Consider the following 26,000-nt stretch of genomic DNA (forward strand, 5'->3'; position numbering starts at 1 on the left):
AGGTCTGATTTCTCTTTCAGGACAGTCAGTGAAAGGACTTCCAGGCCAAAGGAATCTTCTCTATCATCTTAAATACAAGCTGAGTTTGGTCCAGGCAGCATGTCTCATGTGTCATTGAGGCAGCTGCAAGGGAAGACTGAGAAGCGGGAACAGCCCAGTAAGATGCTGAATTCAGCTTTTCCTAGTGAATACTAATGCCTAAAATATTTATAAATGGATGCGTTCATGTCTGAAGCAACTGCGCTGTGGATTTGCTGGTCGTGCAGGAGCGGTATGCAAAAAGGGAGGAGGAGGAGGAGGGAAGAAAGGAAGGGAGGGAGGGAGGGTGGCTCTAGGACCCATGCGAGCCTTCCTGAGCAGGAGGTGGGAATTCTCCTCCGAGGCAGCAGGAGCCCGAGCCCAGCCTCAGAGCTCCTGCGGAGCCCGCAGGAAGCGCTGGGCACGTCCCCTCCGGAGCCGCACACCCGGCTGGGACCTGCCCTCACCCCGCAGAGCCATGAACCGGCTCCCACGGCTGCTGCTGTGGGTCACCACGGTGGGTAAGTAACTTCTTCCCCATCTCCTGGTGCAAACTCCCTCTTATGCCAGGGGACTCAGACTTATTGCATTGCCCCTTCCCTTTTAATTTAAAACCCATAAAGGATGATTTTTCAAAACAGTGGGGAAAAAAGAAGAGGGGGGAGAAAGTACTGGCATGAAACGTATATAAAGTGGGTGACGTGGAAAGATAAATCATGATGGGTATTGATTCTAAGTAAATTTTGTTAAGTGAAATGAATAGCTGATCCATAGTTTTAGAAAGGCTGCTGCTGACTGAGGCTTCTAGGCTGGAAGCAGGCACTGTCATTGTACAAGGGTTCAGCATGAAATTAACAGCTATACCCCAGGACCATTTTGCTTCTCTGATTACTGGACTGCTTTCGCTGGGACTATTTTGGAGAGGTGAATGAAAGTCATGTACCAGGAGCAGTGAAGGTTGCTTGCAGGAAAAGGTGTAATTTGGAGACGAGACTTCGTCTAAGGAGAGAGATGAGGGAGCCACGTAAAGGGAGAAGAAGGTATCGGGACTCTGAAAGATGGAGTTATGAGCTCCCACCAAGGAAGTGATGCTCAGGCTGAGTTTTGAAAGGAATCTTTGTGCCGCTCTGCTTGTCGTTGTCAGCTTTGGTTCAAAAATGCAGCAAGAGGAAGGAGATAACAGTAGGAAATAAGAAGGGAGATGTCAGGAGGGGAAAGCAGCAGTAATAGGAGAGAAGTTGGGAAGCAGCAGCATGCACACAACCAGTGATGGGGAGAAGAGGGTAGGAGTGGGACATATTTCCTGTATGTGCACAGTGAAAAGCAAACTCATTATGAAGATTAGGAGAGAAAACCCTGTATCAGGACATGCTGAACTTCTCAGAGAACAGAAGTTACAACAGTACCCCTCATGCTGAGATAAAAACATCATCTTGACCATTAGGTAAGGATCAGGAGACACTTCTGTATTTCTCAGTGTAACAAATCATATTACTTCCAGGCAGAAAAAGAGGTAAGGCAAAGAGGTTGTTGGGCACTACAGCTAGCTTTTGCTAGCGCAGTGAAATCCTCTGTCTCTGACTAAATGCTGGACCTGTATATGTTTTCTTTTATATCAAGACACACTAGGACACCATTTTTTAAGCAGGTTTCATCATTTAGTTTTATTTACAATTGATTGCTAAGTCATAGCACAGAGTTTTGAATTCAGGCTTTTTCTGGCCTGTTATTCCTATTGAGAGGAGATTGTTTTACTGTCGAAGGGTCCCAGGGCAAATGTAGCCCATGCAAGCATTGCTGTGTCCCCCCGCAGCCTCAGTTCTCATGGCATGCAGTCTCATCAAGAGCTGCAAAGTATTATCCCAGTGTTTTTGTTGTAGTAACTTTCAACATGCAAGTGAGGTTAGTATAAAGAGTAGTATTTGCTGTATCTCCAAGTCTGCGATTTGAAGCATGGCTGTATTAGTGCAGAGATAAAAAAGGTGTGTTTTGGAAAGACTAAGTAAAAAGCTAAATGAAAACAAACATGCATTTTACAATCTCTGTCCAATCTTCTGCCAAAATAATCTCAGTCACCCAGGAGAGACTTGGATGCATGAGCATTTAACTGCATAGCTGCTGTCACAATCTTCACATGGGGGTTGCTCATCTCACTGGGATATTATGGCCAGCTGTCAGGCTCTGCAGCCAATTACTTTGAAAACCACTTGTGTGTCCACTGAGGAAGTTTTCCTGGAGCATATTCTCAGAGTGGCTTTGCATTTCCTTCTTTATTTCGAAAGCCCAAGGTGTTGGTGATGAGAGAATTTACAGGTCCACTTTTCTCTCTCTTGTTTTACTGGCTGACACATGCCTTCCTGATGAGCTGTATACTAAATGGATAATTTCAGAGTTCTCATCCATTGAAAAATTTTGGCACACCAAATAACTGGAGGAGGTTGGAATTCCTTTTGTCCAAATATTAAGACTGAGAAAATTGAGAAAGTTGTAGAAAACAAGAGCAGCAAAAAAACCTTAGAAAAAAGAACCTCAGACCCAACCACTCCACCACCAGGAAAGGACAAATGTGCATTGCTCAGTGTGAAAGCAACTTCACAGTCATTCAGGGGCTGAAGTTGCACACTAGCCTCAGGTCTCAGGAGATGCTGGGAAGAAGGTGAAAAAAAGCCACCAGATCAATATGTGGGAGAATTTTCCTTTTATTTTAAGCACCAGGATTGCTTTATGGATGATGTTCCTTTGATTACTTGAACTTGGTGGAAGGAGCAGGTGAGGCCTTTTTTCCTTTATGAAAAGCTGGGTTGTGCTTGGCCAGGTATCAGCTCTTGCCTTTAGGTGTGAAGTGCAAACTAGCTGCAAAATTACAGCACAGCATACGTCCTGGGCAAACCTCAAACACCTTTCCAAAAGTGTAGTCATGTTTATGCCATTGCTCAGAGTTTAACTATCGAGTATAACCACAGTTCTTGAGATAATATTTGTAGAGGCATTTTGTCATGTCTTTCTTTACAGTCCTTTCCAATACTTGTAATGGAACTGTCACAGAATAGGGTATCTTATGTTTAGTTTCAGCTTAAGGACTAGTGATGCGTTTGCTTATAATACAAATCAGCACATCTGTCTCACTGGGAAAAACCTGTATTGCTTTGGTGTATCCCTTTGTCTGTCTAGAGGAGAACATGCCAGGAATGGAAGGGGTGAAGCCCTATGTTCTCTTTCATCTGTCCATTCAAGGACTTCTCTCTTATTTAGTTCTTCTTGTGCCTACCTCTGCCCAGTTAAAGTAGCACACACATACAATAGTGTGCTCCTTAAATAGTTTCAACCAGGACAGCACTAAATGAACCTAAAATCTGCCGAAAGAGTTAGGTCCATGGTTCCTTACTGTGTGAATGACAGCATATCTACAGATACTGTGCCCTATGGCACTGTGACTGTAGCTGAAAGTCAATGGAAAAGGGTAGGATGGATATATCGCAGTCCTGCTGTAAGGAAGCACATGCAGACAAACAGTAGGGATTTGTAAACTACATCAAGAGGGAGGGCTAAGGTGGAAGAGGAAGAAATCAAGTAGTGAATCTGTGTGTACTGTCACTTTAGAGATGAAGACAACATCTTGTGATCAGTCATTGGAGAAATGCATCTTGCTGTCAGTGTTACATAGCTGCACAGTTTCTAATTAGTCCATAAGATCAAAGTTGGAGAAGAGGGTGCTTCACTCAGTGATGTTCAAAAGCATTCCTCTCCCACGCTCCAGAGCCTTCAACACATACACAGGAGTGTCCCTGTCTTCACCCTGTTTGTATGTGGTGCGGAACGCACTGCCTGTGCTGCTGTGCAGAACTGCATCTGGTGTCTCTGACTACAGTGGAGAGAAATCTTCATCTTGAATTAATTGTAGTGAAAAATGCTGCTGTGGTGACACTTCAGAAAGAAGGCGTCTAGGTTTTGAGCTGTTAGGTGTGGAGGCTGGGTTTGCGTGTGCACTGGTCAATTCATATTAAGACATTCAAATCAGTCTAAGTGTTTAGGTTTTAATTCAAACTTTTGCTTAGAGAAGTTTTTTATCCAGAAATCTTAAAACTTTGTTTAAAAATCCTAAACCATCCTTAGTTTTGACCTGAAATATTCTAGTTCAGCACTCCCTGAAATGTACTGGTCTTTGCAATTGTATAAAACTTCTGAAAAAAATGTTCAGATTTTTGTTTGGTTTTGGGATTTTTTTGTATTTTTCTTTGTTATTGTTTTGTGTGTTTTCTGTTTGTTTGTTTTGTATTTCTTTGGGCTTACCAGTAACTTGGAAAATCCTGTGTTAAAGCTGCTCAGTTATGTTGTCATACCACAAACCACAAACCGATTTGTACCTAGATTTGTGCATGCAGGTCCTCAGGCTGGTGTTCATTACTGCACATCCACATAGTGGCTGGTACTGTTGTTTATAGCTTGGTATCAGGTAAAATTCCTCAGGAATAAAGGAAACATAATCTGAACTTTTGCAAAGCTTCAGTAAAAGCAGAAGCACAAAGCAGCTGCTGAGAGGAGAGGCAGGTGAGCTCTTTCCAGAAACAAATGGAGAGGAAGGAATCTATGGGATTCACAGCTAATGCAAATTGATGGACCTCTATAGGAACACAGTTACAGCAGTGCATCATCTTGCCTTCTGTATCTGGAGACTTTTATCTGAGACTCTTACGAGTAAGCATGATTTCTGCATCGAATGCTTAAATCAGAGAAGGAAAATAATGACATTAATTATGTTAATTAATTGGATCAGGCTTCTAGTCTTTTCCTGTCTCTCAGCATCAGTCCTTCCTCTTACAATTCCTCTTCCTCCCATTCCATTATAATTGCTCCCTGCTTCTCTCCTCTCCTGGTGTGTAACAAACCCAGTGCTTTGATGTGGCCTACAATGAGCAGGACAGGGTGTGCACAAAGACGCAACCCATAGCAGGTAGAATAGCAGGTCAGCTTGGAAAAGAGGTGACCTGCAGCTGGTCTGAGTGAATAGGAAGAACCAAAGATCTCTTGTGAGAGTGGTGACAGATCACACCAGTGGATTATATGTGCACAGGAGGAACTTCAGTTCAGCACCATTAGGGATTGGAGGGGCTATGCCGGGGGAATGCCAGATTCATGCCTTTTTATGCCACATGTGCAAGAGAGGAGCTCAGGGTGCAGGACCTTTGCAACTAAGTGAATGTGGCATCAGGACCTCCTTGGATCTCTACACTGCCTAAAGGACTACAGCTCCCCACCAAGTGACAGGGTGTCACTGAAGCATTTTGCCTCCCTCAAGTGTGCTGTTTCTAAGAGCTTCTCTCAAGGTGGTGTACCTCCACATTGCAGCTTCTTCCAGTGTGTTTGCTACCAGCTCAACAGGACCCACGAGAAGTAATGAAAACAGAGAGAAATGCCAGAAAAGGAAAAAGAAATCAACTTCCAGTCTTCCTCAACTAGAAAAAGCAACTCTGCCATAAGTACAGAGGAAATAAAGAACTCAGAATTCCAGTAAGATGCTTATTCACAAACAAGGTTTTGTCTTTTTAGGAGAGTTTCAAGTTGGTTTTCTGTATGTCCCCCTTAACATAAAGCTGGCTGGCAAACACGAAACATTACACAGGTCTTTACAACCTTGTCTTCCACTTGTTGGTGAAAAACTTATGGTTTCTAACTGGCTTTATATTTATTTTAGGCAATTGGACTACACAATTGCTGTAGGTCCCTTCCAACTGAACTGTTCTATTCTATATGAAGGAAACACCTGAAAATGGCACTGAGTTTACAAAAGCAGAAGAGACACTTATTAACATAGCAGGCTCATCGGAGTTAAAGGTAGTCAAGAATGTGACTGAAGTATAGAATTAAGAGCTGAAGTCTTTCCAAAAAGCACAGATCTATCCTTGCAACTCAGCTTAACATTTGCCCTATCCAATGGGAGAGTCATGTCTGTTAATAAGACATCACAGATTTTCAGCTAATTGGTATCTGAAATCCCATAAGCTTTGGCGTATCAGCCAAGAATGATGCATTTATTCATGCATTTCTGTTGCTCACTTAGGGTGGGGGGTTTTTTCCCAGTCTGTAGCATAGCATATGTTTGAGGGATAAACAGCCAAACTTTCTGGGATAGAGCATCCACATTTCTCTCCTGTGTCTATGGAGATACATATTGATACATTAATAATATAGGAGTGATAACGTAACTGAGTGAGAAACACATTAGGAAGTGACATGGAGTGATGTAATGGTGTTTTAGTACACAGAATGAAGTGCACCTGCTCCAGCATTGTCATGGTGAAGAGATTTTGTGCTATGAGCCAAATAAACCCCAAATTGGAACTTTTTTGCCCACCTTGAATCAGAACTGACCCAATAATGGCAGTCGTATTAGAACCTCAATGACAACTGAACCCAATAGGTTACTGGTTCAGTCAGAGTTTGCTGAAATCTTGCTTGCTACAGCAGAGATTCCATTGGCATGGAAGCAATCTCAAACTGTACTGGGCTTCTGAACAGTTTTGTATTCAGCTTCTACTTCCCCAGGGAACCCTCACAAGCGCCTGCTTCCTCATAGCAATGTACAGCTGATTTGAGTGGCTGTGTGGCTCTGACCAAGAGCTTTTCCTACATGTTGAGAGTGAACTCTGAGTGCTTGAGCATTCCCTCCCCTTTGTAGCTTTGCCTCTCAACTTCTGTTCCATTTTCATGTCATTAGGAACTGTGGGAATACATTGAGAGGATGTGAGATGGCCAGAGCTGGGCAGAGGAGCAGGATGGAGGAGAGCTCATAGTCTCTTTTCCAGTGGAGACTGTGAGCCCAGCCAGTGTGGTTTTGGATTACCAAAACAAGGGTTAGCAGCTGTCAGCCTGAACCTGAGCAACCTCAGGCAAAGCTGAATTCAAGCTGGAACTGAACTGAACTTTGCTTCACTGGAGAGTTCATTTGGCAGTTTTGCAGACCCTGGTGTCTTGACTAGTATTTTAGACAGTATAAGGAGCATAGATGATTATGCTCACACCCTTCTAATACGTTAAATGTCTCAATTTCATCAGATTTTCTGTTTCTGTTGTTAAATTTAACTGCAGTTTTAATTTTCCAAGTGTTTGCTATTTATAATTTCTTTTTCCTTCTGAGCTCTGAGTGATTAATACGTATTTGCTAATTTGCCTTCAGCAAATGGAGTCATAGCAAAACATGATTGCTTGAAATTTCCTTGGTCTTGAATATGTTTTTAGAGTTTGCTCTGTGGCATTTTGATGTGTGCTGTGCTGGAGTTCAGATCTCTTTACATGAGTAACACTCATTCACAACAGGAGCATTTTCTGTGTTTACAGTCACTACAGGAGCCCAAATAGTATTTAAAACCTCTGAAAGAAGCTGTCTTTAACCCCATGCAGGCTAACAGTTCAGCCTAGATTTTAATGAGACCCTGGGCTTTATGAGTATTACAAGCCCTCATAACATAGTCATTGCAGAATACTTGCTGTCACCAAGTCTTTGTTCAACTGTCCTGAAGTCCACATTCTTCCTGGCCTTTCAAGATCTATCAGGTTCTTAGAAGAGTTTAACCTTTCCCAGAGTTTAACAGACTCTGTCAGTCTATTGTAATCCTAGAGAAGAAATTTGAAAGTCAGTAATGTAACTCTTGTGTATTAATTATAAACAAAATGAGATGAATAAACCAAGCTGGCTTTCATTTAGTTATTTCCAAAGGCCTTGTATTCTGGCTGTTCAGGTGGGTAGAAAAATGAAAGACTTGGGCAGATCTAGCTCTTTTCACCTCATCTAGAGCTGGGCTGGACTGGTCCGACTAGACACAAGCATTTAGCCTTCACTCTAAAAGCTATTTTCATGTTTGATTTCCTGATAAATTTTGGCTGGGGTGTAGCTTTTTATATTTCTTCCTCCCCAAACATTGTATATTGTTTGGGAATATTGTAATTCCCAAACATTTTTTTCCTCTTATGTGTGTCTTCCTGCATATATACACATGAAAATTATTGAAAGGGGTTTTTTTTTCCTGATGGAGAATAACTTTTATTCACTTATTATGGGACCTGAAAAGATATGGAAAAAGTCTTTGCTTTAAACAATGTGCCTTCCACACAATCCTCAGTGGAAGCAGTTACCCAAAACTGTGCAATGGTCAGGGGCTGCTTGTGATTGTTTGTGGTAATATTTTAATTATGTATTTAATATATAGGTTACCATTTTGCAGGGTTTATGTGGCATGTGACTGTACAGGCTATCAGCTCTGGTAAACCTTGCTAATAGTTAATTTTAATTGAGCTTCAGCAGAATTGGCATTCACTGCAGTACCAAAGTACGTGTGGAGTAAGCTAGAGAAGTAATTTCATTACTGATGGAAATTGCTTTGTGGCTGCAAGAATGAGGATTGACAAGAAGCAACAGCCCAATTAATAATGGTCGTGACATTCTTCTACTGAGAATGGTGGGAGATGCCTTGTGTCAAATAAATGCAGAACTTCAGATGTAGAAGTGCTGATTCTTCTGCTGGATTTCTTAGGACTCCTGAGATCAAGCGAACATGAAGAAGGCCAAAATTCAGGTGATGTTTAGCTCAGCTTTCCAGCACTCATGCCCAACTCGACCTCTCCTGCCAACCCCCAAGCAGCAGCATGGTCTCAGCTGTCAGTAGGGATGCTTTGAAATTATCTAGGTTAAAAGGCAGCTTTCTTTTTTGTAAATCATTTTAATGGTCCAGCTGTAGTGTGACCCTTATACAGCTTGTGTGGGTACAACTGAGGAGATGGTGATTGCTGACCGAAGACAAGAAGGGAGTCAGTCTCCCAGCAGGGCCAAAGAAAGAGGAGATGGGGAAGGAATTATTTAGAAAGCTTTTCTGAATCTCTCCCCCCACTCACTGAAATAAGTGTCCTGTGAAACTAATCTGTTAGATACTTGAACTTAGACTACATGGATGCACCCTTATACAGGTTAGTCTGCTTTCCACTCTCTTGCAAGGAATCAGGTGCTTGATGTCAGTCTTGCTTGCTACATGTCAGTGAGCTGACAATCTCCATATGAAATGTACCACTGTGAAAATAGAAAAATATTGTTGTTAGCTCTCTAGTTCTGTTTATGACAATTTCTTATTTTTAGACCTTGTTACTTTTCGGCATCCTGTCATCAAAATGGTTTTACGGGACAGAATTCAAGCTAGCAGTCTGATTCCTATCATTGATGCTACAGTACTGAGGAATAAGAGGTACACAGTGTTGCTGTGTAGTCTCCAAGTCTTCTCTTCAGACAAAATAGTCTGTTTTCAGCTTTGACCCATACCACGTACAGACTGTTCTGAAACAGTTTGGGATAGGACTGAATGTGTTCTGAGGATGGAGAGCTGGGGTTTACATTTATCATCTAAAAGGGAAACAGTAAAATAGTTTTGGGCCCAGGCTTGAATTTTATACACAAGATGTTTTATAAGTTCTGGCATGAGTTTTATAGATATATATTTTTATATATATTGATATATTTTACAAATATTATATATATTATTATATATCTTATTAATATTAGATATTTTTTATATACATATAAAAAGGTCAGCTACATTTAAGAATACTCTTAAGCATGTCCTTTTATTCTGGGTGAGAATAAGGCTGGTGAGAACAGACAGCTGAAAGTACCTTACTTAGTTTTTCTGAGCTCAGTAAAGGGTAAATGTATAGCAAGCACCATTTTCTGGTACCTAAACTCTCCAAGCTCAGGTTTCACATCCCAAGATAGGGTTAAAAATCATCAAATTAAACCAAACATATTTATGAGCCATCTGGTTTCTGAGTCTTTCCAGTTTGTGTTTGCTATCCTGGGTAACTATTAAACAATTTTTGTTGCTGTAATTTTCATGTCATTACATGGGTCCAGAAACTGCATGTTTAAGAAAACACTGTAGAGAACTGAATTCAGAGTAGAATTATAAGCGCTGGCAGCACTGGAGAGATTTGTCATTCTTTCAGTCATCCTAACACAAGACTAAAGATGAATATACAGAATAAATCCTGTTTTCTTTTTAATGTGACTTTAAATTTGAGTTAGGCAAAGTGAACTTTAAGGTTGTATTAGCTAGCTCTTTTCAATATGGTAAGGGGAGTCAGAGTTCCAAGGGCTGTTTTCCAGTTCTGTCACAAGCTTTCCGTATGATTTGAGGAAGGCTACTTAGTCTTGGTGCCTTAATCTTTGTTCTGTTTTAGTTGTTTTATCTCCCTTATTCAGATGTGATGGGACATAAATCAGTGTGTTTAGTTCCTTGAAATAGGTTCAGTGCACATTATTATTTTAATTTTTTGGCCTTTTTTTTAATGAAACACAAGTAGAAACTATAACTCAATTTCAGTGGAAATACAAGTGTGTTGCTTTGAAAAAATAAAGGTTATTCTTTCACACTGAATGTTGGGTTACTGATAAGAGCTTTCTAACATCGGCTTTTCCGTTGGTGAAGGTAAAAGAAAGTGTTCTCCTTAAAGATGTGCATTTGTATTGCTTTTCCAGAATGTATCCTTATGTGCTTCTGAGATGGCATGGCACCAATGAATAGATGTAAAATTTCCTCTTGTTTGTCTGGTGACATGATTGATATTCTTCATGCCAGCTCAGTCATTTGTGACAGTCAATTTTCAGAGTACAGTTTCACCTGTGGAAAAAAGAGAGAAGAGAATATAGCTATAATTGCTGGTATTGAGTTTCTAGGTGCAACCAAATGCTGGTGCTATTCGAAAGGAACCCCTTTTGTGATGCTAACTGAAGTACAGTAATCAGCTTCTCTTTCTCCATCTCCCTCATCTTTTTGACAGAGTTGTATGCTGAACATCATCAGTTTTATGAAGTCAAATTTGGTTTTACAGGTCTTGGAAACTTTCTGGCAATTTTGCCTCCTGTGCAAAGTCATTGCACCTCATCAGCCCTACTGCTGCATCTTGCTCTTTCTTCTGTGGCTTGGTATCTCTTACACACAGTGGGTAGGAGTACCTGGCAGGATGAGCTCAGTGAAGGGTGCACTGGTCTAGGTCTTGTCAGAAGTACAGAGTTTGTTTCTCTGCTTCCACTACTCACACCTGGCATGAGCTTTAAAATAATGCAAAGCAATCACTTGATGTCTCTATGCCTTTGGTTTCAAAGCCCAGATTCTCACATGCATGAAGGGGAAGAAATAAATGTATACAAAGAATAAAGTACACAAGCTGAGTGTGCTTTGGAGGCAAGCATTGCTTACAGCAGCAGAGAACACTAGCCATGATGGAAGGAAGATATTTGAAATCTTGGCTGCCAAACTGCTAAATACCCTGCTGAAATTTGCGCTCAGTTTTTCATTCCACCTTCTTAGCCTCCTCTGAGTGTTTGTTTGACTGCTTTCCTCTTCTGGAGGCCAGCTGGCACTGAGAGGCTCAGCTGTTAGGGAGCCCATTTGGGAGCCTCTGCTGGCACTGGCAGATTCCACATGCTGCTGGATCCCTTCCTGGCAAAGTTGTGGTCTGTACCTTGGAAGCTGGCAACAATTTCTAGCTGAGACTGTGAGGAAGATGTTTGAAAGGTGTTTGCCGCTGGACCTGACAAGTCTGTGCTGGGGCGATGATTGTAGGGTAGGTGTTTGTCCAACTTCACTGGCATGGTAACTGCATCTCTTCTTCAGAGACACAGGCCTGGGCGCTGTACTGTGTGCCCTCAGTGTGTTGGTGTTAAGTGACAGTAGTGGCCACAACTACCCTCAAACGCAGGCCTCCTCTCTCACAGAGCTCTATCAATGAAGTCTGCCTTACTACTGTCCTTTGAACTGAACTGGCTTTCCAACATGCATCAGAGTGAGTTTAAAGCCTAGTCTTGCTCTGAGTAGGAGACAGTAAAGTAGGAATTCAGTGCCCCACGAGTAACTACTGTTTACCCAGCCCTCTATATGACAAAATATTGTGGTATAGAAGGATAAAATAACAGATTCTAGCTTGGATACTTCAGGTGTGGTTATGGCACAGTGGCAGGTTACATGGCTCTGTTTTTCTTAATACAAGATGAAATTACTTCTTGTCAAAGCCAGTCTTTGGTGGAGGGCAATGCAAATAGAATCATAGAATTACAGAATCATTTAGGTTGGAAAAGATCTCTAAGATCATTTAGTCCAACTAACACTGCCAAGTCAATCACTAAACCACATCCCTGAGTGCCACATCTACATGTCTTTTAAATACCTCCAGGGATGGTGACTCAACCACTTCCCCGGACAGCCTGTTCCAGTGCTTGACAACCCTTTTGGTGAAGATTTTTCCTAATGTTCAATCTAAACCTCCCGTGGTGCAGCTTGAGGCCATTTCCTCTTTTCCTGTCACTTGTTACTTGGGAGAAGAGACCAACCCCCACCTCGCTACATCCTCCTTTCAGGTAGTTGTAGAGAGTGATAAGGTCTTCCCTGAGCCTCCTTTCCTCCTTTCCCCTCAGCTGCTCCTCATAAGACTTGTGCTCTATACCCTTCACCAGCTTTGGTGCTCTTCTTTGGACATATTCCAGCACCTCAGTGTCAGTAGCTTTTATTGACCAGGCAGCTGGCTGTTGTGGTGATAGTCATTCTTGGCAGTGCTTGGGACAATTCTGGTATTTACAGCATCATTTTCAACTTCCTGATGCAGAAGAGTTGAGGCTTCTTCAAGGGGGGCTGGCACAGAAAGTACATTTTGAGTGTGACTCCGTGAGAGCTCTGGAAGAAGCTCTGCTGAGCGCTGATGGGAGGCTGAAATGACACCAATGATTTTTCCATATTGCTCTCTCCTCCTTCCCCTGGAACAATATCCAGTAGAGTCTCAGGTGGGCGGTGGGAGCTCTTGGCAATCATATATTGAAAAAAACAGTATTTAGTCTTTTCCTGTGGATAATAATCTGCTAATTACAGCTACAGTTTCAGGCTGTTTACAGCTGAAAAGGTAAAATGAAATGCTGGATGAGCAGTTCAAGCATGATCTCAGTGTACAGAAACTGTGGCTGTTGTGCTGCATTTGGTGGTCAAAAGAAGTCAAGGAACTCACGTTTGGTCTGGTAGCCCCTTCCTGGATGTCAGAAGAATGTGAACTGAAAGTGTAGGAATCGTGCAGAATTCAAGAGCCTTTCAGGCAGTGCTTGTATTAAGTGTTAAAAGCTACATGCCACTGTGAGGCATTTTGTGACTTTGCAAGCTGCCTTATATGAGGGACTCGATGTACGGCACTGGAGGCAGAGTCAGGTTTGCTTTAGGTCTTGTCATGATTCAAGCTTTTATTGGGGGCCAACAGAGAAGAAAACTGCACGAACTCTTGACCTCATGTTGTTTGTTTTCCCCATTGTGCTGGCTTATGCGTACTGGCTGTGTTCTTGGAGCGAAGAACTGAGGCTGTCTGCTGTTCATATTAGCTTGCTCATTTGAGGGCTGAGGGATAGAAACCTTGTTTTTCTGCCTTGTGTGGTCAGATCTGGAGTGACCCCTTGCCAGCAAAGAAACTCCATCTGCAGGCCAACGGTAGTCAGGCACTGGTATGTAGGGAGACACTACTGGGATATGTAGTCTCTGTCATAATTCTCTGATAAAGGCTAGCAATTACCAAAAGGAGCTGATGGTCTCATACCATTTCCTCACTGATCACTTCCAGAGAGTGCACTTCTCATGCTTCCAAAAGAGCTTAGTACTTCAGAACGTAAGTGGTGGTGAAGCAGGTCTGGACTCCAGCAGCCACAGTGCTTCATGTATTCACTCTAATAGAAGATGGCTTTATTATCTCTTGAACAAAAGTAAGAGCTTTCATTGAGATATCCAGAGAATTCAACATTCATGTGTTCTGTTTGTTTGCATCCAGTGTTTTTGTGTGCTTGTTTCTCATGCATACCCTTTCCAGATATATTCAGAAATGTATCCAGTTGCGTTTCCCTTCTGCCTGCAAATGAAATGGCTCAGGACTGATGGGAGGGATTGTCCCCAGTAATTTTCTTTCAGGCACTATTTTGTTCATTGCTGTTTAATCAATTTATCCATGGTCTGAAAGGAAGTTAGAAATTTTCCCAAGAATCTTTTCTTTGCAGACACTCCTGGTTTCTTCTGCTTTGATGTCCTTGCACTGGTTTCGCACTGGGGCAGTGTTTTTGTGTGATGTTTTCATCTTCAGCATGAAGCTTAAGACAGGCTGAAACATCTTTGAAAGGAATGTATGAAAGAGGCTGCCTTGTCATAAAATGGATCAGATCAGCGCTGGTATGGTTTAGCCATCAGTTATCTGGGCTTTCTACCACTAATTTCCTTCCATAAAGCTGCCTGAATATAAGGGCTGGGGGACATTTTCAAAGCACAGTTTGTGGCTGTTAAGTATATCAGAATAGCCACGATCGTGTTGGCTGTGCCAGAGCACTAGGGTAATTAATAAAGTTGTCAAACCCGGAAGCTCGTTCTTGCAAGTAATGAGAGACAGTTATTTGAAGCTCTCTACCCTGGCAGGAAAGAAATTCCTGATTTCACCATTTCTATTTTGGCACAGATCCCAAAGGGGTCCTTTAAAGAAAAGGAAGGGCTCATTATATTTAAGGGCTTCCTCTCAGAAGTAAAATAAAAGCCTTCATATGGAATAGCTACTTTCCAGCTGGGAAGTGTGGTATAGTAGCCTAAAGATCTCTTTAAACCACGCTTCACACTGTAAACCAGCACACCTTACTCTCTTGGAAGCCAAAAATAACATGAAAAGCCAGAATAATGAAGTATCCTTCTAGTTATAGTCATTCTTTGCAACATGATTGATTGTCTTCTGTTTTATGTGTTCTGAGAACAGTGGCATCATGTGGCTATCCTCGCCAGTTTCTTCTGTGTTTCTTTACTGGAGATGAAAACTAGTGAAAAAACTGAAATGCAGGTGATCACTCTTTTGCCTACAAAGTCAGTTTCCTACCAAAAGCAAACTGGTACAATTCATAAATCTTAGTTATGTTGATTTAAGCCGTGAGCAAAAACTGTGTTGTGCTTTTTCCACACAAAGGTGATATTTTTGGATCCAAAAATAAAGTTCAGATCTTGGCACGAACAACAGAAGCGTCTTTGAAAATAAAGAAACAATTTGCCAAACAGCTATAAGGTAGTCTAAGTCATCCCTGACTTCTAGTCCTTTCAGGAAGTTTTGAGTACTAGGGCTCTCCCTCCCACTGAGAATCTGTTACACAAAGTTTGTTGCTCACAACAGTAATCCCAATTACAGTTTGAAAAAAGATTCTGCACCTCTTACACTGTGCTGGCTGTGAGTTAAGGTATTCATACTGGAAAGACATCTCTCAGGTGGCAAATACTTCTAACAGTGTGAACAAGCTTAATCCTAATCCTTTCATAAGAGAAATGTGCAGATTTTAGGAGAACGTCCAGACTCACCTTCCTCTAAAGGCTTGGCTCTCGTGCTATTTGGAAACAGTAAGCAATGAAAATATCACTTTTTAATGTTCAGCATACCATCAGGGGTCCATACTTATTAAATTGTCTCATTATTAAGAAGACTTGATATTGGTGCTATGATTTGAGTTAGCATCCTAGCCTTGTCTGCACAGATTGATTTCCTGGTATCTTACCTTTTTTTCCCTTGAGGTCTCTGATAGTTCACGGTTTTTCTTTCTAACCGACCTTTCACCAACCTCATACATACTGTATCCTAGAAATTGCCTTTTTTGCCATGCCACTGAGGCCTGTCAGGCTTCATTGACAAAGGACATCAACTGCCATCTCACAAAAAGTGGGAGCACTTTTTGTTTGACCTGTTGAGAACCTCTTGGTCACTGCTGTCATTTTCTGAGACACTTTCCCTCTGGTTGAGATCCTTTCTTTGCCTTCCTGACTTCTCCCTCCTCAGTCTGGAAATGATGCCTACCTGCCCAAGCGCTGTCATTACCTTCAGTTCTGTCTGCATTGCTTTTTGGTGTTTGAGGTTACTCTGTACGTTGGTGCTCCCATAATTGCTGCCTCTCGCCACTGCTCCCCTTAGCCTGTTTTGCAGCCATGCAAGACCTGCTCACTTGTGCACAGTGTACTTGGGACCACAACAAGCAGTGTGGCTTCAGAAAGCTTGTGTATCCTGGCACTTCCCTTTTTTCCCTTTCCTGGACATATCTTTTTTTCCCTCTGGATTGCAGCACACCATGTCCATGGGGAGCAGTCTGAATACTTTGATTTCTGCTCTCTACTTCTTAAAAGGGTGTATTGTGATAGCACAAAGCAACCAACCAGTAGCTCCCCCTCATCTTGATGTCTCTGTTGTCTTTTGGTCATTGGTTTCTTGTCTATCTAGTTACCTGTGGCTTTTGGAGTATCTTTCTCTAATTCTCCCTTGCAGTTAATCCGTGGCATTTAGGACTAATGTGGCACGGTCTGTAATTTATTTGCAGTGCTTTTTTTCTGTCTTGTGTTAGACCATGCAAAATATTCCTCCAGTTTCTTCATTATAATCTGTGCAAATCTTTGGAGAGAGGCTGGAGTAGCAGCCCATGGTGCTAAGATAATTTCTGTCAGTAAAAGTAAAGAAAATCCATCTTGACTTGTCCAAGTGTTGAGTTGGGATTTAAAGAGATTGTGAATTGTCCACATTTGACAGTTATATTATTTGAGTGTCTTACATTGTTCCGTTTGCATATTTAATTAAATACACGTGTGTGTTCATATATATACGCACACAAAATTGGAAAATCAGTTCTTCTTATTAAACTTCAAACATCTTCTCTCTCTCCTCTTTCATCCTTTCCTTTTCATTCTCTTTTCAATTCACAGATTTGGGTTTAGTCATAGCTTACCTTGCAGGATTCCTTCAGAAATCAATAGATGTCTGATCTAGGGAGTCTCTATTCTACTTTTCAGCTTATGCACATGTGCTTAGCATTTGCTTCTTTATGCCTGTTTGTTAATTGTCGTGACTGGGTTTCATGATCCTGGTTTGTCTCTTCCTTGACATAATTTCCATCCCCTTTGCTTCATTCAATAAGCAGGAATGTCCTGGGCATTTGGTGGTTAGGGGTCAGTGCAGATTAACTGGAAACACTTTTCACTGCACTTAGCCTAGGGATCTACCTAGTCATAGCTCAGTGGATGTTAGAAGCTTTTTTAATTCCAGGTTTGCTAATTCCTTTGCTGGAGGCTGTAGCAGTGCTGATAAAACTCTGCATTTCCCGAAGCTGCATGTAGAAATCTATTTTTAACTTCAAATTACTTCCTAGACGTCCATTTCCTCAGAAACCATTCTTTTTATGCCATGTGACTGCTGGACAGGATCTGGTCCTTCATCTGCATCTTTCATCTTCAGGATTATTCTTCAAAGTTACTAGTTAATGACAATGTTCTCCATACCATAATATAAACATCCTCTCACTCCTCCATGACCTGATTTAAATTTTTTTTCTTGTGGGGGAGGAGATGGCATGGAGGAAAAGAATAGAATGTGACCCTGAAGAACTTACAGAAGACACCAACGAATGAGCAGGATAAAAAATGTTCTGTTCTCTTTTTACAGATGGCAGCTTGGCCACTAACAGAACAAACCCCAGGTAACACAGAGTGCTGGTAGTGCACTTGGGAATTTAATCCAGGGTTAAAGAAGAATGCAAAGGATACTGTCAGAAGATATTGTTTTTATCTTGTACTTTTCTCCAACCTAATTTAGCCACTAAAGGGCCGATCCTGACAGCAGTCTTTTACTGCCATGTCAGAGATATTTTAGCACGGGTAAGAGGTACAAATTGAACTCATGACAATCCAATCACTGTGTGGCATTTACTACAGGGACTCCTCATCAGGGATCATAGCGATAGGACAAGGGGGATTGGTTTCAAACTTAAACAGGGAAAGTTCAGGTTAGATACAAGGAAGAAGTTCTTTATTGTGAGGGTGGTGAGGCACTGGAACAGGCTGCCCAAAGAAGTGGTAAATGCTCCATCCCTGGCAGCGTTCAAAGCCAGATTAGACAGTCTTGGGCAACATGGTCTAGTGTGAGGTGTCCCTGCTCCTGGCAGGGGGTTGGAGTTGGATGACCTTAAGGTCCTTTCCAACCCTAACTATTCTATGATTCCATGATTTAATAGGTTAGCAGTTTAAGCAAGTCTTCTAGACTCTTCTGTAATGCTTTTCTCTCTCTGTTAACCAGCTTAGATTTAACACCTAAGTACTAGGTGGCTGAAGTCATAAATCCTACTTTTATGTATTTACCAGCCAGTTTATGGTAAGAAATAATTTAATCTCTTAACAGTACTCTTGTGCATCCTACCTTTTCACAACTTATGCCTATGAAAACTAAACTCTACCATGGAGCAATTGGAATCTCTCCTTCTGGAAAGGAATTTGGCAAATGTGGAGAAGAGGCTTGTGGCTCTACTTCCTTATTTTCCTGGCAGTATTGAAGAGAAATTGTAGAGAATGGAATCTTCCATGCTGCTCCATATAGCTGCTGCCAAGGTGCTGGTGGTAGGCATCCTGCTAGATGAAGTTTAGCAAAACATTCCTGTATTCATAGTTTCATATGAAAATATAATTTGACAAAGATGGCCCTTTCTGACAAAGAAAAACATCAAGACCGCAAGTTCTGATACAACTGCATAAATCTGATCCAGTAACTGGACTGCTAAATTTAACATTTAAATACTTGTAATGTAATTGAAAAGTAGGATGAAGCAAGTTGCTGTGAAAAATAGGCTGGGCACTAGAAGGCAAGTTAGCTGTTTGTAAGGTTGGTATGAGTTGCATTTCCCTGTTATTAAAATAAATGGCACACTTATTAATAAGCTGTGCCTGGCACAGACTATAAACAACAGCACGCAAATGTCAGTGATCAGATGAGATTGTTGCAAATATGATGGCAAAGAGTCCTCTCAAAAAAAAAGGAAACAGAAAATGCCAAGGTTATATGTTTCTGAAATCTGCTTTCCATGAACAGATCTAGCAGGTCCTTGTTAAAGTGCATCAGTTTATTTTTCTTCTCTATTGTATGCAAAGCAGCTGAATATGACTATGAAAGCCAACACCTTGCTGCCCTAAGATTTCCTGGTCTAGTCCCTGGAGACCCAGCATGTTCTTTAATATCCGTACTGTGCAAAGGGTTGTAAAAAAGGCAATACCAACAAATAAACTAATGAATGCCATTAACAAGAAAAATCCATGAAGGAAGGATGGATGTGTTTTCATAAAGATTTAGCCCAAAAGATCTCAGAAGTGATTTTCTGCCATGTTTTGGAAAGCTGATGGAGAAATCCCTTGTTGTTAGAAAGTCACCAGTTGCAGGTGTGGTTTTAAACTGGTGAGTTTGTTGCAGATTTCATATATTGGAAGACTGAAAAGAGTTCATGAGCTGTAGGAAATGTTCAGGTGAACAATGCCATTCTAGTCTCCAAAGAATAGGGTGGTTTTAAGACAATTTTTTATTCCATGAAACATTGTCTTTTTAGTTGTATTCCTATTGTTAACTGATCAATTATCATAAAATTTCTCCATTATTTTGCGAAAGAACCTAACCAGCACCCAGCACATCTTTTGGTTTGTGTTTTACCTGTTTAAAACATCAAGAAAACACTCACTTTCTTTTCATACTTAGATGCTTTCAGCATGATGAGACTTCCTAAAATGAGTGTTGTGGCAGGGGTACCACCAACCAGTTTAAGGACTTTTGGCTTCAAGCTGTATAGAGCTCTTGATTTTTAGATTGTTTATGCCTGCGGAGGTAGTGCTCTTACATTCTTCTGTGTCGTACATGTGCTGTGGTGTTTGTTTTGATTTCTTTTCTTGTAAATATAGAATCTACTGTTAATGGAACAAGTTGCTTTTTCAGCATCATTATTGAGAACCTTATCATTTCTGTTTAGTAAATGACTGTGTCTTTATTCCCTCTTTTATTATGTGCTACCCAATACCAAGCTGTGTGCATTCAGATGTTGGAGGACTGATGTAGCATAGTGGAAGGATGCATACAGTGGTGTCACATTCATTTCTTTTTTTCTCTAAAGCCTATCCTTCCTATGCAGATTTATAACCTCATAGCAGCTTTCCTCATATCTCAAGGGTTCTGGAAGGGTGTGCACCCAGGAGTTTATTACAGAGACAGATACACCAGTTGCTGGTTCACTGGATATCTCTTAATAATTTGATACTTGTAACCTGGCTGAATGACCTCAGATTCTCTTTCTTCTCTGTATTAGAGAACATCCGTTCACTTCTTTTATTTCTGTACTGTGGTTATTTTATTGCTCATCTATACCCTTGTGGTTATCTGATATGTATCACTGTCATACGAGAGTAAATGCATCAACCATGACTTCTTAAAATCAGTTGAGGAAGTTTTTTGCATACATCAGCAGAGAAAAGGGTGAGACATTCATAAAAAAGGTTGGTGGATTTGACAGATAGTGCTTACAGCTGCTACGTATGTGACCAAATAGATATTGGAGTTGTGTCAGCCAGAGGTGCATCAGAACACCAGGCTTCTGACCACTACAAGCTGTGCAACATGGAAATGAATGTTAAGTCTTGGCTGATGTGAAGAGGGTGAATGCTGAATTCTGCTCTGCAGCTTTGCCACCAAGAAAGCTTTAAAGTGCCTGGGAATAGACAGCACCCATTATACTTTGTGACAGCAATATTGCAAAAACAGATGACAGCTGAATTAGCAGAAAGACCTTAAAAGGAGAAGGCAACAACGCAACGCGAGTTAACATCTAAGCATGCTCATCCGTAGGTTACCATAATCAAAATTCCATAAAGAAGGAGTTCAGACATCATAGGAGGGCTTTGATGTGACTAATTAAAGAAAAAATTAAGTGATCTGCTTAATATTTTTTACAAGACCTGTGGAATGGAGTAGTTTTGAAATTAGTGGAAAGCATGGTATGGATGATAGGGTAGAAACTATTTACTTCTTCATGAGGATAGATTCTTTAAGCATTGACAACAGCAAAGTAGGATAATGACCAGACTAAGAAAAGAAAACTTGACAGAGTAACTACTTGATAGGAGTTTATGGGTAGAAATCACATCACAGTAAACACTCAAAATCTGGGTTACAGATACTGCAGCAGAATCTACACTTCAAATAATGAACATAACATCACGAAAGTACTTGCTAAGAGTACAGATCATAACTTTTCTTAAAAGCATGCTTGAAAACAGATAAGCTATTAAATAATGAAGGGGTTAACCTGACTTTGGATTGTGGTGGTTGAAAGGGGTTGGGCTGCTGAGGCTAATGAGGAGTGTCCCATCCTCTCCTTCTCCACCCCCAGGCCTTCCTGGATTGTGGTGGTTGAAAGGGATTGGGCTGCTGAGGCTAATGAGGAGTGTCCCATCCTCTCCTTCTCCACCCCCAGGCCTTCCTCTCCATCCCAAAATTAGTTCTGTGTCAGAATGATGGAAACAAGGAGTTTACATAGCAGACTTGGAAGTAACTTTATTCCCACTAGTGCCCATCACTGAGGACATAGGACTATAAGAAATACAAAGTGATCCAGTACAGAAATTTAAGAGAGTAGTTTATGCCAAATTTCCAAGTATAAAAATATAATTTTGATTAATGCTATTAAGTTGCTGAATATTTAATGACAGTACATGTACAACTGTGTGAAAATATGATACAGCGCGCAATCAGAATTCTCATATCTTAGCTTCTGCGCCCAACGTATTACTGAGGAAAGATGGAAAATTCTGATTTTTGTCAGTGTAGCTCTTACCATTATAAGTAAATATCAAGATTAAGTATTATGTAGCCAATTCAGGAAGCTACATTAAATTCCTAGCAGTGTTAGCCCATACTGGGTGTTAGTCTACTTGAAATAAACAGGAAAGATTTCCTTTTATTAGCTGTTATTCCAGTTTATTTGCAACTGAATTGGAATAACTCCTATCCAAATGTATCTGGGTAAACTTTAATTTTCATAAATTAAATGCACTCACACTGAAAAACTTGAGCGCAGAATTTATTCTCATGTAATTCAAATGCGGCTTTCTCTGCTTCCCTCATTTTCTCAAGTGCAGTGATAGGACAGTGGTTAAGAGATTTGTCAACATGCATATGGGTTTTTTTTGGGGGGGATGTTTTGTTTATTTTCAGAGCTGCTAGTAGAATGTAGTTTGGGTAATGAACAGAAAGCAATGGTTCAGCTACAGGTTACAGCTATGAAGATTCTGGGATCTTTTTAAATGAAGTTGATACCGCCTATAATGTCCAGTTGTTACCCCAGAGAAAGAAGGAATGGAACACCCTTGACATTGCCTCCTGTTCACCTCAGCTGGGTCATGTTTTTGAACATTCACTGCTGCTGTTCGTACCATGGGCTTTTATAACCGTGTCACTGCCATTGGGGTTCTCTGTGGTGATACAGGGAAGATTTTGAAAGGCAAATGCCTAAGTACTGTGGTTTTGTTATTTTTAAATGCATCTAAAAACCCTGGGTAAGGTAGCAAAATGCATGAATCTTACAAGAGAATTAGACCACACTGGCTATTTTGAGGATGCAGAAGTCAATTCACTGTCCTTGGATTTCTGAGGTAACATGGTCCCCAGATCCCTAAGTAAGTGGAAGTCCATCCCAGTCCTGAAATTTTTAACTTATTTTTAAAAGAAAAATATGGTTATTATAGGGGCCTATTCACCAGTCCTATTGAGCAGGAAAATATCTCCAGTAGAAAAATATCTGCTTTTTAGTGGCTGGGAAGTGAAGACTCTTGCCCTGTATCAGTGTAACAGTTCAGTCCTGAAACACTGAGATTTATCCCACCTGGGCTGTCCAGAGAGGATCCAGTTCTGTTGCTAATCCATGACTGGCAAACATGCAGTGAATTGCTGTCTAGAGATACTTTTCTTTTCCTAATGTCTGTACAGGGAGCCCCTAGACAGACCATACCATGTGGAGTAATCATAGAATCATAGAATAGTTAGGGTTGTAATCTCATTTTACTGCTAGTTTTTGGGATTTAACAAGCTACTGCATTTTTGGTGCCAGTAATTGGAGTCATCTGCATCAAAGTTTCCAAGATGGAAAGGCAAAAAAAACCCCACACCTAAGTCTCATTCTCCATTTGTCCTTTAATATTGAAGAAAAGAAACTTCGTTTTTGCTACCCTACAGCATATATAGGGTCTGGGCACAGCTGAAATGGTGGAAAGTAATACTATTCATAGTTTCCTCCATATAAATGAGAACTGAATAAGACTTTTTGAAATTATTAAGGTGAAGAATCGTTATTTAAAGCTAGTACTGTGAGTTACCAGCCTGTTTCAATAATGACTTTCATTAAATATTTGGGGTTTTGTATGCAAAGTCAGAAATAAGACTAGCAGAGTAATAATAGTTTGTGTAACAATGATGTGATACAAGAAAGAAGCTTGCTGTATTCTCTTAAAACTTGCTTAAGGGTTTAGAATCAGCCTGGAATGTCATGTCCCATGACATCTGCACGAAGACCACTGTGCTAGGTTGGAACGGAGGTGCAGCTTTAGATCAAAGGAAAACAGCCATCACTTTCAATCTCTTGGTAGAGGATTGATGAAAAGCAATTCTCTGTATTAACCTTGTGATTTGGTTCCATTAGCTGATGCTTTCATTTGATGATTTCAGAATTTGATTATTTAGGACATCACCATTAATTTGATTTACTGATCCAAATTCTGTGTGGCCTAGACTTGGCTATAGTTAGATTTTAATTTATAGAATTTAAATCAGTGTTGGCCTAGTGATATCTTTCTTTGTTCTTAATATTTCTTACTAATTTTTATAAAGAAAATCTATACAGAGTGCATAGATCTATGTTTGTATATTTTTTTGTTCTTTTGAACCCTGAAGCCTTGAGGGAAAAAAATGTAATTTAGCTTTGATATCTGAAAGATATTTGGCTCTATTTAAATCCTTTGTTCCCATGTATTGCACAATACTTCAAACAGCAGCGAAATACAATGTGTAAGTTTCAGTTTGCTCATTATAGGTCCAAAATTAACTTATAACAGATAATTATCCACAAACTGGTAGTTGCTCATTTCAGCAGATCTCTCCAATACATCAGTTCACATCATAAACCCAGGTCCTTACTGTACTGTGAACTGAGTTAGCAGAAATGTCCCTATAAATAGCAAAAGAAAAAACATCTAAAACCCCAGCATCTATCTCCACTGAAACATCATAATGCTGTTCAAAATGACTCATCAAACTCACATTTTTGGAGACCTGGTTGGAGGTCAAAAGCTTTTATATTTAACAAGCTTCTTCAGTGAAAGTCAGTTAATCCTGGAACAGTTGTGAGTAAATACAGTGTGCTAAGGAGCTACAACAGAGGGAAAGCTACAATAACATCAAACCATGAGTAGGAGTGGATTTCAGCAGAGGTGAAAGGCTCCTAAAAATAAAAGTCTGTTCTGCAGCAAGCAGAAATATGTGAAATGTCTAAATGCAGCCCAGGAGGACACATTGACTCTTTCTATTGCTTGAGAATACACAGCATACTGTTGAAAAACGTTGCTGTGTTACGACCAGCCTGATTTCTTCATTGCTTTTTGTCTGGTTTGGTGTTCATGGCAGACTACTCGGACTTGTGTAATGGTCGTCTAACCTGCCAAGGCAAGGAGGAGTCAAGTGTGTGACATGCTGGCAGTGGAGTCACTTAAGATACAAAGTGTGCTACAAATAATGGAGAACTAAAGGACCAGTTGGGTCCCTTGGGTTATTGAGTGCAGTCCACCACAGTTCAAGGCAGCCCTGTCATGGAAACTTAGATGAGAATGGACCACAAGACATTCACCCTGTGCTAGGAGAGCTGGAAACACAAAAAACCCCTGAGACCTAACTGTGAAGCTAAACTCTCAAAGCTGTGGCAGCTGAGCAGAGTTGTTTTATGGGTTTTCTGACCCAGGCCAAGTGTAGGAGCTAAGGATTAAGTCTGATCTCTTTTCCACGTGCCAGTTGCATCATTCCACCTGAAAAAGATAGTTGCTTCACTAAACGATGGTTTGGTTTGAACGAAGACTGTTGCAATGTTGCAGGAGTATCAAACTAAAGTGGGTAACACAACATATGTTCTGTTTAATGTTTGTGGGAGCAGCAAAAAGTAATAGTGTAAGTCCTTTCACTAGCTTGATTTTTCTAAATGTCTGAAATCTGTTTCAGACAGCTTAAGTAACAGTATCCCACATGCTAGGATTCTTCCTGTTTAATGGAATACGCTGAAAGGAAACGACTTTGCTTAATTTCTAAAATGCTTGTTTTAAAATTTCCAAGCAAATTGTCCTATGTGCCATTCATACCAGCAAGGAAATGAAGTACTAACCATGCAGCATGCCTGCTGCTCTGACTTTTTGAGGTAATAAAGAAATTGAGGTCATCGTTCACTGCTCCTCTGTAACTCAATTATTAGCCTGATTTCTAAAGAAGGAGCCAAATAAGGTTCTAACACCAAGAAGTATACTTGCTGTGGATAACTCTGCTAATGATATAACACAATGAAAAAGTAAGATGTGCTTTTAGGGTATTTGCTGATGCCCGTCATACCAACTGGATATTCACTCCTCTGCCTCTTTCTTTCCCAGTCTTAAATAACTATATTACCAGGAATGGCAGAAGAAAAATGGGCAGAAAACATTTTATTCAGTCTTGGCTATTATGTTGAATGCAAAAAACCATCAAGACAGGTCATTGTTCACAGAGCCTTACAGGCATCAACGAATTGTGACTTTCCCTGTTTTGTCTTAAGGCAGGGGCCTCTTGTTTCCAGTCCGTCTAGCATTGGTCTGCAATTAATGAACAGAGAAGATGTGCAGAAACCTCTCCATCATGGCTACAGGTTACAGGGTTGACTATTTTCCATGTCTTTCTTTTGCAACACCTGCTACCCTTCCCTGTCTTCTGGAAAAAAAAAACCCAAACAAATAAACAAAAAAACCCCAAACCAAACAACTAATTGTAAAATAAAGCCTTTAAGGTTTTTCTAGCTTGCTTGAGAGTTTTTGGGTCTAAGGCATAAAGTAATGGGT

The 26,000-nt window shown here is 40.7% G+C and overlaps 1 protein-coding gene across 1 annotated transcript in view; it reads left to right on the forward strand.

Annotated features, from left to right (window-relative positions):
* Nucleotides 1-496: 496 nt before the first annotated feature.
* LTK (leukocyte receptor tyrosine kinase) overlaps nt 497-26,000 on the forward strand; it is a gene marked incomplete at its 5' end in the record, with an annotated part of 101,170 nt that continues 75,666 nt past the window's right edge. The window contains 1 exon segment of the mRNA XM_080617678.1: nt 497-539. Within this exon segment, the coding sequence (XP_080473804.1) occupies nt 497-539 (43 nt within the window).

This window comes from Psittacula echo (assembly GCF_963264785.1).
Source record: "Psittacula echo genome assembly, chromosome: 5".
In the NCBI taxonomy this organism is placed as follows: Eukaryota; Metazoa; Chordata; class Aves; order Psittaciformes; family Psittacidae; genus Psittacula; species Psittacula echo.